This window comes from Aotus nancymaae, unplaced genomic scaffold (assembly GCF_030222135.1).
Source record: "Aotus nancymaae isolate 86718 unplaced genomic scaffold, 86718_ANA_hifiasm-v0.15.2.pri h1tg000036l, whole genome shotgun sequence".
NCBI classification, from domain to species: Eukaryota; Metazoa; Chordata; class Mammalia; order Primates; family Aotidae; genus Aotus; species Aotus nancymaae.
In genome coordinates, this window is record NW_026988450.1 from 20,863,013 (window position 1) to 20,879,881 (window position 16,869).

Genomic DNA, 16,869 nt, shown 5'->3' on the forward strand with positions numbered 1-16,869 from the left:
GCTGTTTTTTTTGAAAAGATAAACATTGATAGACCATTAGTGAGATTAACCAAAGAAAGAAGATCCAAATAAGCTCAATTAGAAATGAAGCATGAGACATTACAAACAATACCACAGAAATACAAAAGGTCATTCAAGGCTACTATTAACACCTTTATGCACACAAACTAGAAAATCTAGAGGGGATGGGTAAGTTTCTGGAAATGTACAACCTTCCTAGATTAAATCAGGAAGAAATAGAAACTCTGAACAGACCAATAACAAGTAGTGAGGTTGAAATAGTAGTAAAAAAAAAATTGCCATACTTACCTGGTTTTCCCAGGGTGAGGCTTATCCATTGCACTCCGGATGTGCTGACCCCTGTGATTTCCCCAAATGTGGGAAACTCAACTGCATAATTTGTGGTAGTGGGGGACTGCATTTGTGCTTTCCCCTGGTATTTAAAAAAAAAAAAATGCCAACAAAAGAAAGTCAAGGAACAGAAGGATTCACAGCTGAATTCTATCAGACATTCCAAGAATTGGTACTAATCTTACTGAAACTATTCTAAAAGATAGTGAAAGAGAGAATTCTATCTAAATCACTCTATGAAGCCAGTATCACCCTAATACCAAAACCAGTAAAGGACATAACAAAAAAAGAAAACTGCAGAACAATATCTTTGATGAACATAAAGAAATCCTCAACAAAATACTAGCTAACTGAATCCAACAGCATATCAAAAAGATAACATATCATGATCAAGTGGGTTTCACACCGGGGACACAAGGATGGTTTAACATATATAAATCAATAACTGTAATACATCACATAAACAATTAAAAACAAAAATCATATGATCATCTCAATAGATGCAGAAAAGCATTTGACAAAATCCAGGGTTTTCTGATTAAAACCCTCAGCAAGACTGACATAGAAGGGATGTACCTCAAGGTAATAATGACAATCTATGACAAACCTACAGCCAACATTATAGTGAACAGGGAAAAGTTGAAAACATTTCCCCTGAGAACTAGAACAAAATAAGGATATCCACCTTCACCACTAATATTCAACATAGTACTGGAAGTCTAGCCAGAGCAATCTGACAAGAGAAATAAATAAAAGACATCCAAGGCAGTAAAGAGGAATTCAAACTGTTGCTGTTTGCTGATGATATGATCATATACCTAGGAAACCTTAAAGACTCATCCAAAAAGCTCCTAGATCTGACAATGAATTCAGTAAAATCTCAGGATACAAAATCAATTGCACAAACCAGTAGTACTGCTATACACCAACAATGACCAAGCTGAGAATCATATCAAGAAGTGAATCCGTTTTACAACTGCTGCAAAACAAACAAATAATCAAACCCCCCAAACTTAGGAATATACCTAACCAAAGAGGTAAAAGATTGCTACAAGGAAAATTACAAAACACTGCTGAAAGAAATCATGGATGACACAAACAGAAACACATTTTATGCTCAAGGATGGGTAGAATCAATATTGGGAAAATGACCATACTGCCAAAAGCAATCTACAGATTCAATGCAATTCCCATCAAAATGCCATCATCATTCTTCACAGAACTAGAAAAAACAATCCTAAAATTCATATGGATACATAAAAAGAGCTCACATAGCCAAAGCAAGACTAAGCAAAAATAACAAATCTGGAAGTATCACATTACCTGATTTCAAACTATATTACAAGACTATAGTTACCAAAACAGCAAGGTAGTGGTATAAAAATAGGCACACAGACCAGTGGAACAGAATAAAGAACCCAGAAATAAAGCCAGATACTTGCAGCCAACTGACCTTAAAGCAAACAAAAACATAAAGTGGGGAAAGGACAGCTATTCAACAAATGGTGCTGGGATGATTGGCAAGCCACATGTATAAGAATGAAACTGGATCCCCATCTCTCACGTTATACAAAAATCAGCTCAAGAGGGATCAAAATCTAAGACCTGACACCATACAAATTCTAGAAGATAACATCAGAAAATCTCTTCTAGCCATTGGCTTAGCAAGGAGTTCATGACCAAGAACCTAAAAGCAAATGCAACAAAGCAAAAATTAGATGGAACCTAATTAAAGTCAAAAGCTTCTGCACAAAAACAACAAACAATCAGCAAACAGACAACCCACAGAGTGGGAGAAAATATTCACAAACTATGGATCCAACAAAGGACTAATAACCAGATCTACAAGGAATTCAGACAAATCAGCAGGAAAAAGATAATTCCATCAAAAAGTGGGCAAAGGACATGAATATAAAATTCTCAAATTTTTATTTTTTCCATGTTTTTTGGCTATTCATCTATCTTCTTCTCAAAAAAAGAAGATATATGAATAGCCAATAAACATGAAAACATCCTGGACATCACTGATTATCAGGGAAATGCAAATTAAAACCACAATGAGATACTCTTACTCCTGCAAGAATGGCCATGATTAAAAATTTAAAAAAATAGATGTTGGCAAGGATATTGTGAAAAGGGAACTTTTACACTGCTGGTGGGGACATAAACTAGTATAACCACTACAGAAAACAGTATGCAGGTTCCGTAAAAAACTGAAAGTAAAACTACCATTTGATCTAGCAATCCTACTACTGGGTATCTACGCAGAGGAAAAGAAATCAATATATGAAAAAGACACTTGCACATGCATGTTTATAGCAGCATAATTTGCAATTGCAAAAACATGGAACCAGCCCAAATGCCCATCAACCAACACATAGATAAGGAAAATATGCTATATTTATATGATGGAATACTACTCTGCCATGAAAAGGAATAAAATAATGGCATTTGCAGCAATCTGGATGGAGCTGGAGACTATTTTTCTAAGTGAAGTAACTCAGGAATGGAAAACCAAATATTTATGTTCTCACTTATAAGTGGGAGATAAGCTATGAGGATGCAAAGGCATAAGAATGACATAATGGACTTTGGGGATTTGGGGGGAAGGATGGGAGGGGGATGAGGGATAAAAGACTACACATTGGGTACACTGTACACTGCTCAAGTGGGAAGTGCACCAACATTTCAGAAATCACCACTAAAGAACTTATCTGGTCGGGCGCGGTGGCTCATGCCTGTAATCCCAGCACTTTGGGAGGCTGAGGCAGGTGGATCACAGGTCAGGAGTTCAAGACCAGCCTGGCCAACACGGTGAAATCCCATCTCTACTAAAAATACAAAAAATTAGCTGGGCATGATGGCAGGCACCTGCAATCCCAGCTACTCAGGAGGCTGAGACAGGAGAATCACTTGAACCCAGGAGGTGGAAGTTGCAGTGAGCCAAGACTACACCACTGCACTCTAGCCTGGGCAATAGAGCAAGACTCCACTTCAAAAACACACACACACACACACACAAAACTTATTCATGTAACCCAAAACTATCTGTTCTCCAAAACTATGGGAAAAAAAAGTGTTGTGAGAAGATCCAAGATGGCCGCTTAGGAGGAAGTCGGGATTGCAGCTCCGAGAGAAGGCGCAGAGGGTGAGTGGATGCTGCATTTCCAGACGGATTTTTACTGCCCACAGACCAGGAGATTCACAGGAGGAGAAGCCCCACGGGTCGCCAGCGCCGCTGGTTTGAGCGGCGTGGCCGCTCAGCCTACACCCTGGGGCAGGGGGCAGTGGCTTCTTATGCAGAGCGAGAGAGACAGAGTTCCCTCTGAGCCAGCAAGGGGAGCTGAAGCAGGGAGTCAAGCCAGGAGACCCCCGGGCAAGGACGCGCCACGAATCTCAGAGCCGCTGCTTCAGCTGACGCAGCGGCACACAGGGCAGCGGATTTTAACTGCCCACAGACCAGGAGATTCACAGGCGGAGAAGCTCCACGGGTTCCCAGCGCCGCTGGTTGGACCAGAGCAGCCGCTCGGCCTGCACCGGGGGCAGGGAGCAGCGGCTCCTTGAGCAAAGTGAACGAGACTGTGTCCCCTCTGGGCCAGCAAGGGGAGCTGAGGCAAGGAGGCAAGCCAAGAGATTCCCGGGCAAAGAGGGCCCCACTGGAAACACGGCTGAACCCGGGACGGTCCAGCTCTGTGGGGGAGGGGCGTCCTCCATCGGGAAACACCCTGCAGTTCCCGGGGCAATTTGCTGTAACCAAGACAACCCGCCACTACAGAGACTCCGTCACTACAGGGGCGGGCCAGCATAGCGGAAGCAGTTCTAACTACACCCATATAAACAGGACAGCAGGGAAGCTCACACAGAAGCTGGGCGGAGCCCACAGCAGCTCAGCAAAGCCTCTGCAGGCTGAGTGTGACTAGACTGCCACCTTGTGGGCAGGGAAAACGGTAGCAACACAGCTGAAAAGCATAAAGCCCTAACCCCCTGGGCCAGAACACCTGGGGGGAAGAAAAGGGGGTTTATGAGTTCAGCTGCTGCAGACTTAAAATTACCAAAATCAGAAAGACAGCAACTACAAAGTCAATAGGCGGATAAATCCACAAAGATGGGAAGAAACCAGTGCAATAAGGATGAAAACACCCAAAACCAGAACACCTCTCCTCCTACAAGGCAGCGTAACTCCTCACCAGCACGGGAACAAGACTGGACGGAGAATGAGTGTGATGAAATGACAGAATCAGCTTTCAGAAAATGGATAATAAGAAACTTCTGTGAGCTAAAAGAACATGTTCTAACCCAATGCAAAGAAACTAAGAACCTTGAAAAAAGACTTGATGAAATGCTAACGAGAATGGACAACTTAGAGAGGAATATGAGTGAATTGATGGAGCTGAAAAACACAACACTAGAACGTCACGAAGCATGCACAAGTTTCAACAGCAGAATTGACCAAGCAGAAGAAAGGATATCAGAAGTCGAAGATCAACTCAATGAAATAAAACGAGAAGGGAAGATTAGAGAAAACAAGGTAAAAAGGAATGAACAGAGTCAACAAGAAATATGGGACTACGTGAAAAGACCTAATCTACGTGTGATAGGTGTACCTGAATGTGACGAAGAGAATGCATCCAAGCTGGAAAATACTCTTCAGGATATTATCCAGGAAGACTTCCCCAACCTAGCAAGGCAGGCCAATATTCAACTCCAGGAAATACAGAGAACACCACAAAGATATTCCTGTAGAAGAGCAACCCCAAGGCACATAATCATCAGATTCACCAGGGTTGAAATGAAGGAGAAAATACTAAGGGCAGCCAGAGAGAAAGGTCGAGTTACTCACAAAGGGAAACCCATCAGACTCAGAGCAGATCTCTCAGCAGAAACCCTACAGGCCAGAAGAGAGTGGGGGCCGATATTCAACATCCTTAAAGAAAAGAACTTTCAACCCAGAATTTCATATCCAGCCAAACTAAGCTTCATAAGTGAAGGAAAAATAAAATCCTTTGTGAACAAGCAAGTACTCACAGATTTCATCACCACCAGACCAGCTTTACAAGAGCTCCTGAAGGAGACACTACACATAGAAAAAAACAACCAGCACCAGCCACTACAAAAACGCACGAAATGGTAAAGAGCAGCAACACAATGAAGAATCTGCATCAACCAAAGGGCAAAACAGCCAGCTAGCATCAAAATGACAGGATCAAACTCACACATAACAATATTAACCCTAAATGGAAACGGACTAAATGCCCCAATCAAAAGACACAGACTGGCAAATTGGATAAAAAGCCAAAACCCATCAGTGTGCTGTATCCAGGAAACCCACCTCACATGCAAGGATACACAAAGGCTCAAAATAAAGGGATGGAGAAAGATTTACCAAGCAAATGGAGAGCAAAAAAAAGCAGGAGTTGCAATTCTCATCTCTGATAAAATAGACTTTAAAGCAACAAAGATCAAAAGAGACAAAGAAGGCCACTACATAATGGTAAAAGGATCAATGCAACAAGAAGAGCTAACGATCCTAAATATATATGCACCTAATACAGGAGCACCCAGATACATAAGGCAAGTTCTTAAAGACTTACAAAGAGACTTAGACTCCCACACATTAATAGTGGGAGACTTCAACACACCATTGTCAATAATAGACAGATCAACGAGACAGAAAATTAATAAGGATATCCAGGACTTGGACTCAGACCTGGAACAAGCAAACCTAATAGACATTTACAGAACTCTCCAGCCCAAATCCACAGAATATACATTCTTCTCAGCACCACATCACACCTACTCTAAAATTGACCACATAATTGGAAGTAAATCCCTCCTCAGCAAATGCAAAAGAAAGGAAACCATAACAAACAGTCTCTCAGACCACAGTGCAATCAAGTTAGAACTCAGAATTCAGAAGCCAACCCAGAACCGCACATCCTCATGGAAATTGAACAACTTTCTCCTGAATGTTGACTGGATAAACACTGAAATGAAGGCAGAAATAAAGATGTTCTTCGAAACCAACGAGAATGAAGACACCACATACCAGAATCTCTGGGACACATTTAGAGCAGTCTCTAGAGGAAACTATATAGCAATAAGTACCCACATGAGAAGAAAGGAGAGAACTAAAATTGACACCCTATCATCAAAATTGAAAGAGCTAGAGGAGCAAGATCAAAAAAACTCAAAACCTAGCAGAAGACAAGAAATAACTAAGATCAAAGCAGAATTGAAGGAGATAGAGACACGAAAAACCCTACAAAAAATCAATAAATCCAGGAGCTGGTTTTTTGAAAAGATCAACAAAATAGACAGACCACTAGCCAGACTAATAAAAAAGAAAAGAGAGAATAACCAAATAGATGCAATAAAAAATGATAAAGGGGATATCACCACAGATGCCACAGAAATTCAAACCATCATCACAGATTATTACAAACAACTCTATGCACATAAATTAGAAAACCTGGAAGAAATGGATAAATTCCTGGACAGTAGCCTCCTTCCAAGCCTAAACCAGGAAGAAGTCGAAACCCTGAATAGACCAATAACAAGGTCTGAAGTCGAGGCAGCAATTAAGAGCCTACCACCCAAAAAAAGCCCAGCTTTTTTTAGAATTTTTTTAGAATTTCACAGCCGAATTCTACCAGACATACAAAGAGGAACTGGTACCATTCCTACTGAAACTATTCCAAATAATCCAAAAAGAGGGAATCCTTCCCAAATCATTTTATGAGACCAACATCATCCTGATACCAAAACCCGGCAGAGACTCAACAAGAAAAGAAAACTACAGGCCAATATCCATGATGAACATAGATGCAAAAATCTTCAATAAAATACTGGCAAGCCGATTACAACAGCACATCAAAAAGCTTATCCACCATGATCAAGTAGGATTCATCCCGGGGATGCAAGGCTGGTTCAATATACGCAAGTCTATAAATGTAATTCACCACATAAACAGAACCAAAAACAAAAACCACATGATTATCTCAATTGATGCAGAGAAGGCCTTCGACAAAATTCAACAGCCCTTATGCTAAAAACTCAATAAACTAGGTATCGACGGAACGTATCTCAAAATAATAAAAGCTATTTATGACAAACCGACAGCCAATATCATACTGAATGGGCAAAAACTGGAAGCATTCCCTTTGAAATCTGGCACTAGACAAGGATGCCCTCTCTCACCACTCCTATTCAATATAGTACTGGAAGTTCTAGCCAGAGCAATCAGGCAAGAAAAAGAAATAAAGGGTATTTGACTAGGAAAGGAGGAAGTCAAATTGTCTCTATTTGCAGACGACATGATTGTATATCTAGAAGACCCTATCACCTCAGCCCGAAATCTCCTGAAACTGATAAGCAACTTCAGCAAAGTCTCAGGATACAAAATCAATGTGCAAAAATCACAAGCATTCCTATACACCAGTAACAGACTTAAAGAGAGCCAAATCAAGAACGAACTGCCATTCACAATTGCTACAAAGAGAATAAAATACCTAGGAATACACCTAACAAGGAATGTAAAGGACCTCTTCAAGGAGAACTACAAATCACTGCTCAACGGAATAAGAGAGGACACAAACAGATGGAGAAACATTCCATGTTCATGGTTAGGAAGAATTAATATCGTGAAAATGGCCATACTGCCCAAAGTAATTTACCGATTCAACGCTATCCCCATCAAGCTACCAATGACCTTCCTCACAGAACTGGAAAAAACCACCTTAAACTTCATATGGAATGAAAAGAGAGCCTGCATATCCAAGTCAATTCTAAGCAAAAAGAACAAAACCGGAGGCATCACACTACCGGACATCAAACTCTACTACAAGGCTACAGTAATCAAAACAGCATGGTACTGGTACCAAGACAGAGATATAGACCAATGGAACAGAATAGAGGCGTCAGAGGCGACACAACATATCTAAAACCACCCGATCTTTGACAAACCTGAAAAAAACAAGCAATGGGGAAAGGATTCCCTGTTCAATAAGTGGTGTTGGGAAAACTGGCTAGCCATATGCAGAAAGCAGAAACTCGACCCCTTCCTGACACCTTACACTAAAATTGACTCCACATGGATTAAAGACTTAAACATAAGGCCTAACACCATAAAAACACTAGAAGGAAACCTAGGCAAAACCATTCAGGACATAGGCGTAGGCAAGGACTTTATGACCAAAACACCAAAAGCATTGGCAACAAAAGCCAAAATAGACAAATGGGACCTAATCAAACTCCACAGCTTCTGCATGGCAAAAGAAACAGTCAATAGAGTGAATCGGCAACCAACAGAATGGGAAAAAATTTTTGCAGCCCACCCGTCTGACAAAGGGCTGATATCCAGAATTTACAACGAGCTAAAAAAGATTTACAAGAAAAAAGCAAACAAGCCCATTCAAAAATGGGCGAAGGATATGAACAGATACTTTACAAAAGAAGACATACATGAGGCCAACAAACATATGAAAAAATGCTCATCATCACTGGTCATTAGAGAAATGCAAATCAAAACTACATTGAGATACCATCTCACGCCAGTTAGAATGGCGATCATTAAAAAATCTGGAGAAAACAGATGCTGGAGAGGATGTGGAGAAATAGGAACACTTTTACACTGTTGGTGGGAGTGTAAATTAGTTCAACCACTGTGGAAAACAGTGTGGCGATTCCTCAAGGACCTAGAAATAGAAATTCCATTTGACCCAGCAATCCCATTACTGGGCATATATCCAAAGGATTATAAATCGTTCTGCTATAAGGACACATGCACACGAATGTTCATTGCAGCACAGTTTACAGTAGCAAAGACCTGGAACCAGCCCAAATGCCCATCGATGATAGACTGGACAGGAAAAATGTGGCACATATACACCATGGAATATTATGCAGCCATTAAAAACGAGGAGTTCACATCCTTCGTAGGGACATGGATGAACCTGGAAACCATCATTCTCAGCAAACTGACACAAGAACACAAAATCAAACACCACATGTTCTCACTCATAGGTGGGTGTTGAACAAGAACACATGGACACAGGGAGGGGAGCACTATACGCGGGGGTCTGTTGTGGGGGAGGGGGGGACAGCGGGGGAGTGGGGAGTTGGGGAGGGATAGCATGGGGAGAAATGCCAGATATAGGTGAAGGGGAGGGAGGCAGCAAATCATACTGCCACGTATGCACCTATGCAACAACCTTGCATGTTTTTCACATGTACCCCAAAACCTAAAATGCAATAAAAAAAAAAAAAGTGTTGTAATCACACTTGTAATCCCAGCACTTTGGGAGACTGAGGCAGGAACATTACTCAAGAGCAGCAGGTTGATAACAGCTAGGGCAATATGGTGAGACCCCCGGCTTCCTGTGTATATATTAAAAAAAAAAAAGTTAGCATGGTACTTGCAAAAAAAAAATACATATGAAACAGAGTAGAGAGTCCATAAATGAACCCAGGTATGCACATGGTCAATTGCTTTTCCACAAAGGTGCTAAGAATATACAATGGGAAAAGAATATTCTTTTCAATAAATGGTGCTAGGAAACTAGATACCCACATGCAGAATGAAATTGGACCCGTGTCTTACACTATATGCAAAAATCAACTCAAAATAGATTAAGGACTTAAATGTAAGACCAGAAACTGTAAAACTAGTAAAAGACATATAGTGGAAAAACTGCCAATTGAAACCACAATGTGATGTCATCTCACACTTGTCACAATGGCTATAACGACAAAGACAAAAGATAAGAAATGTTGGCAAAGATATGGAAAAAGGGAAACCGTTATACACTGTTAAGAATGTAAATTAGTTCAGCCATTAAGGGAAACTGTATTGAGGTTCTCCAAAAAACTAAAATAGAATTACCATATGATCCAGCAATCCACTTCTGGGAATTCAACCCAAAGATTTGAAATCAGTGTTTTGAAGAGATGTTTGCAGCCCTGTGTTCACTCTAGCACTATGTTCACAATAGCCAAGTTATGGAATCAACCTAAGGTCTATCAGCACATGAATGGCTAAAGAAAATATGGAAATGCAGTATATACACATAATGGAATACTATTCAGCTTTTAAAAAGGACATTCTGTCATTTGTGACAACATGGATGAAACTGGAGAACATTATGCTAAGTAAACTAGGCACAGAAAGACAAGTATGGCACACATACTAACTTATACGTGGAATCTAAATGATGGTTACGAAGGCTGGGGGCTGAGGGGAATGGGGAGATGATGGTCAAAGGGTATAACATATGACAGAAGGAAATTTCTTTTTAGTTCTATGGCACAGCAGTTCTATTCACTATATTCTATATGGTGAATACAGTTAATAGTATCATACATTTCAAAACTAAATTTAAATGTTCTCATCACAAAAAATGTTAAGTTTTTAAGGTGATGGATATTAACTAGCTTAATTATTCCATATTATACTCATAACACCACTTTGTACTCCCACATACAATTATAAATTGTCAATTTAAAGTAAAAAAAAAAATACGGAAAAGTGGCATTTTGTGATGGGAAAGACTAAATCTCAGAATGGCAAAGCAACTAATTCATGGTCCCCAGGGTTTAAGACAGAGCCACGAGCCTTGTCCAGGTGCAGGTCCCTACAGGATTCCCATCAGGCTTCAAAGGTCGACTTGAGTCCAGATGAGTGACAGGTTCTGCAGGATCTGGAAGCCAGTAAAGACTTTCCTCAGCACATTTGTGAGCAGGGTGTAGGGCTCATAATTTACAATCATACCTGTGTATATGCTTGTGTGTATGTATAAGCCCTTGATAACTACATATCAAGGGCTTTATTCTTTGCCTAAACACAGTGTATGCTTTAGAACACAAAGTGTTGTAAGTAATTTGATGAACACAAGATTCTACAGGCAAATAAGGTGGGAAATACTGCATATTACAGCCTCACTGCCAACATTCTTGGTGTACCAGGAAACACATTTGCATATTAAGGAATGAATGGTTCCATAATAAAGAGATACCTTTAGGTTAGTTTAATCCAGTGATTACCTGATTAATTTGGTTATGACCACGTATCCTCCCAGCAGTACTCACCATTATTCTGTGGAACAAATCTGTTTTATTTGCAGATGTACACACTTTTGAAAAGGGTTATTCTGAATGTCTATAAAGTGTTTTAAACATGGTACATTTTAATGAGGTTATATACCAAAATAGCATAAACACCAACAATGATAGAAACATCCAGGATGCAACTTGTGAAAGTAAAAATTTTTATTTTGATTGATTTCTCAAGGTATAGTTCAATATAATGCCAGTTTTTAATGGCAAAAATTTGGTTCCACTGAAACTCCATAATGCTACAGAGAGCTACTACTTTTTCCAGGAAGTAGGTAAATAGCTGGAAAGAAAAAGGACAACTTCCTAGCAGCATGGCAACTTAAACTGCAGATCTAATAAGTCTGCAACTTTTATACTAAAAATGGCACAAACAGCTGGTGACAGAAGTGAGAAATGGGGAACAAGATGTGAACACCAAAAGGAACAATATATATACTGTAAATACAATGAATAAACCAAATGTAGCTATAAGGATTTTAAAAGATAATTATAGAAAAGGGAACCAAATATTTTACTCAAATGTTTTTTAGAGCCTTTCTGTAGAGATACAAATATATATATATATATATATTTATCCAAAAATATGTTTTATACAGATAAATGTTTCTCAATTAATGATGGGACCAAAGCTATAGGTATAACATAAAGCACATTGTTTTTTGTTAAGACTATCCACCTGAATTTTCAATTTCTTTAAAGTGAGTGCATTAAATGTTTTCCAAATATAATTACCTGATTCTTTTTATAGCTAAAAATCACTTGATTTTTAGCTATAAATCAAGGCATTATGTTTTGAAAGGGTTTGCAGGTTAAACTTTTCTAAGATGCTGTGCATACTAAACTTATGAGCCCCGTTAAGAATCATTATCAATAAACATATCAAAAAGGGCTATATAAGTCAGATTTTCCTGTTCATAGTAAATATTTTGATTTCCAGTTTACAAGTATTGAAAATGCACAAGAAAGATTTTACTTCACAAGTACTTTTATGTTAAGAATATACTTTGATTTAATATGTATGTCAACAAAACTCCACATGTTGCAACCATTAGTATGTTTTTGTTTTAAAAATGGGGATGTAATACTAATAACAACTACCTATAAAATAAAGTACACAATTGTTTTGGTGATGTTACAAATCTTTTTTTCCAGGTGTAAAGGCTACAAAAATTCCTAAAAATTAGAGAACACTGAAAACATATTAAAGTTTGACATCCAACATATTAAAGTTTGACATCCAGCATATTAAAGTTTGACATCCAACTTTATAGTATTTCCGTTTTACCCTGAAAGATAACTTAAAAAATATGGCCTTCTTAGAACAGGCCACTCTGCTATTATAAAAAATTGGTGACAGCAAGAAATTGTATCACTGATATGTGGTATTTTTGTAGATAGTTTTGTCTCCAAATCATTAGAAAAATGTTCAAAAATAAAAACAGAATAAAATATGGTGGTGGTCCCTAAACTATTTTGAAGGCAGGTAGCTTCGTCTAAGCTAAAATATTTTTTTTTCAGTAATAGCAATCATCCTCCCCTCAAATGCCCTTTAAAAAAAATGCATGAAACAATACAATAGCAAAAATCAAAGAGCACAAACTGTATTTTCAAGAACAGAAAAATCTCTAATGCTGAAAGATATAGTAGAAAGCAGATTTCTTTGGGGACATTAATCAATTAGTTTATAATTCATTATGAAGATTTCTCTTTTCTATTCCGGGGAGAGTCTGCTACATTTGAAGTTAATGTTCCATTTACACCATTTTCTGCAAAAAGAAAAGAATCTGTGTTACTTTATTTTATAAATAAATGCAAGTAACCTTTATATGTAAAGATACCTTTAGAAAAGAAAATGTTGAATCCAATACATACTCAGGTGAAATTTATTTACCAGTATTTAACCAATCACAAAACCTTGCAACATGTTTAACACATGAACTGAAAGTAGCAAATTAAAAGAAAACTACTCTTAAAAGCAGAAAAAAGTGATAAGACAGAAAACTATTTAAAAAGTTACAAGAATTTAAAAATAGTATTCAAGAGAAATATCTTCTGTAAAAATAAAGAAACTTGTTCACATTTGACAGCAAAGTCCTTGGGGATATTTGTTTACAACATACTAAAGTTGGTGTCTTAGGATAATTCCTTTGTGGAGTGTGTACTACGGCTTTCTTTTTATTTATTTATGTTATTGTTGTTTTTTGAGACAGGGTCTCATTCTGTCACCAAGGCTGGAGTGCAGAGGCACAATCATGGCTCAACGCAGTCTTGAACTCCTGGGCACAAGTGATGCTCCCACCTCAGCCTCCCAAACAGCTGTGACTACAGGCGTGTGCCACCACACCTGGCTAATGTAATGGTCTTCATCAAGCTATGATGGAGTAACAAATGTCTGACTGACTCTCTCTCCAAAAATATACAAGTTGCATACAGAAATGGATGTTTGAGGTGGGGTTGGCTTGTGCCTATAATGCTAGCACAAGTGGAATCCCAGCACAAATATCATTGAACTGAATGGTAATGAAAAAGACATAGAAACCTGTGAAATACAGACTGGGCACAGTGGCTCACGCCTGTAATCCCAACGCTTTAGGAAGTTGAGGTGGGTGGATTACCTGACGTCAGGAGTTCGAGACTTGCCTGGCCAACATGGTGAAACTCCGTTTCTACTAAAAATACAAAAATTAGCTGCGTGTGGTGACAGGCGCCTGTAATCCCAGCTACTTGGGAGATTGAGGCAGAAGAATCACTTGAGCCTGGGAGGGGAAGGTTGCAGTGAGCCAAGATCATGCTATTGCACTCCAGCCTAGGCAACAGACCTATACTCCATCTCAGTAACAACAACAACAAAACTTATGAAATGCAGTTAAAGCAGTGTTGAAAAGGAAAGTTTACCCTTAACTGAATGTAATTCACAAGAGATACAAATCAGTGCTCCAAAAATCCATCTCAAGAAGGTAAATCACAAACAAAACTGCAAATTCAACCCAATGAAAAGGAAACGAATAGAAATCAACGATCCAGAAAAGATACAACTAGGAAAATCAACACAAAAAGACAAATGTTGGTTTTGACTGAAGGAAGAAAAGATAAAAGGCTTAAGTTACTAACATACAAAATGAAAAACAGCAATCACTGATTTACAGGCATTAATAGGATAACAAAGTTTGTATGAATAATTTTATGCTAATATATTTGCAAATTTATATGAACTAGACAAATTTCTTAAAAAACACAATTCACCAAAAGAGAAACAACTAAGAAACACAAAATGTGAATAATAATATCTTTTTTTTTTTCCCTGAGACAGGGTCTCACTCTGTTATCTACGCTGGAGTGCAGTGACATGACCTCCACTCACTGCAGCCTCCACCTCTCAGTGATGGCAGCGGCAGCCCATATGGAGTGGCTGCTGACTTGACATTGGCTGCAGTAGGGGAGGTGTGACCAGGGCTGCATGCTCCACATAGCTGACAGGAGCCCTGTCCCCTTCTGAGTTGGAGGAGTGGGAGCCCTGCACTCCTGGGTGCAGCTGCAGCCACCCAGCCACAGCTGTGGACCTGTGCATCCCTGCACTCTTGAGGGCCTGGGAAGCCCCATGGCCTCTGCAGGCTTGGAAGTGCCTACTCCCACTGCCTGGTCTCTCCCTACTCCTGGCATCTGCTACTATTTTGGGGTGACGTTGAGACCAACCCTGGGATCGGAGAAACTCCCTGACATGCCAGCTCCCTGCTGCCTTGGCCCCGTCAGGACTTTGGGTGCTGATGAGCATGAGAGGTAGTCCAAAGGGGGCTGAGAGCAGCTGGGCACGGGCCTGCAGGCATCCCTCAGCATGACCAGCTGAGGTACCATGGATGGCAGGTTGATGGTTGGAGGAGGCAGACAGGTTTCTGGGCAGAAAGGGGTGGGTCCCTGGTGAAGCCCCCCTCTTCAAGCCAGGGATGGCCTGAAGCCTGGGGGCCAGGCCACCAGTTCAATGGACTGGAGTGAGAACTTAAGAGTGGTTTTTTGGACCTGCCCATGGACCAATCAGCATGCACTTCCTCCCCTCTGAAGCTCATAAAAATCCTGGACTCAGCCAGACTTGGGTAGATGATAAGAAAACCTGCCTGTGGATAGGAGCTAACCACTCCAGGTCTACTGTCTGCTGAGAGCTGCACAGATGACGGGACAACCTACCTGTGGAAAGGAGCTACCCATTTCAGGTCTCCTGAGAACTGTGCTGCCTCTCAATGAAGCTCCTCTCTGCCTTGCTTACCCTCTAGTTGTCTGCATACCTCATTCTTCCTGGATGCAGAACAAGAACTTGGGACCTGCTAAATGGCAAGACTAAAAGAGCTGTAGCACAAACAAGGCTGCAACATGCCCCCCTGCTTGCCATGTTGTGGGCAATGAGAAAGAGAGAAGAGCTGTGGTCCTTTGGGGAGCCCAGACCTAGGGATTCCCTAAGCCAGGGCTGTGACACCCTCTTTGGGGTTCTGCAATTCTAGGCATCTCCAAGCTCTGGGGGTGCCACCATGTTCCCCTTGTCCAGACACGGGTGCTCGAAGCAGAAGTCCTATGCTGTACATCTGGTCCAGCTGCAGCCTCACACAGAGCCAGCACCTAGAGCTGCCTGCCCCGCTACAGCAGCCAGTGTGCCTGGCTGTGAGCAGTGGCTGGACCCCGCGTGCACCTGCTCACACACACCTTGCTGCTCCACGCCTGGCTCACACTTGGCAGGTGTGGTATCTGGATTGGTAGAGCAAGCCAAGTGTTTCCTGTCAGACAAAGTGGGTGGAATGAGCCCAGCAGGCATGAGCAATACTCAGGCAGAAAGCACTGCCTGCCACAGAGGTTTCCAGCTGGCGAAGTGACACCCCAAGGGTCACAACAGGATCAAGGGATCCTCCCGCCTCAGCCTCCCAAGTACTGGGACTACAGGAGTGCACCACCATGCCTGGCTCATTTTTGTGTTTTTTGTACAGACAGAGTTTCACCATGTTGCCTGGGCTAGTTTTGAACCCCTGGGCTCAAGTGATCCACCCACGTCAGCCTCCCAAAGTGCTGGAATTACAGGTGTGGCCCACAGTGCTCAGCCAATTGGTTGAGTCTGGTGGGCAGATTGCTTGAGTACAGGAGTTTGAGACCATCCTGGGTGACATGGTGAAATCCCACCTCTATAAAAAAAACACAAAAACTAGTGGTGTGGTGACATGTGCCTGTAGCCCCAGCTACTCAGGAGGCTGAGGTGGCAGGATCGCTTGAGCCCACAAAGTTGAGGCTGCAGTGAGCCAAGATCATGCCACTGCACTCCAGCCTGGGTAACAGAGTGAGACTCTGTTTTGGACAAAAAAAGACTCTAGGTCAGATGGTCAGTTGGTGAACACTTCCACTTAAATAAGAAATAATGCTGATATTACACAAAAG

At 40.7% G+C, this 16,869-nt stretch overlaps 1 protein-coding gene and 1 pseudogene across 1 annotated transcript in view; one reads left to right on the forward strand and one right to left on the reverse strand.

Annotated features, from left to right (window-relative positions):
* Positions 1 to 301: 301 nt before the first annotated feature.
* Positions 302 to 436, forward strand: LOC135278204 (U1 spliceosomal RNA; annotated as a pseudogene).
* Positions 437 to 11,595: 11,159 nt separating this feature from the next.
* The window catches only part of TRAM1 (translocation associated membrane protein 1), a 32,310-nt gene continuing 27,036 nt past the window's right edge, over positions 11,596 to 16,869 (reverse strand). The window contains exon 11 of the mRNA XM_012463645.2: positions 11,596 to 13,226. Coding sequence (XP_012319068.1) covers positions 13,153 to 13,226 — 74 coding nt within the window. The 3' untranslated portion in view covers positions 11,596 to 13,152. The remainder of the gene's footprint in view (positions 13,227 to 16,869) is intronic.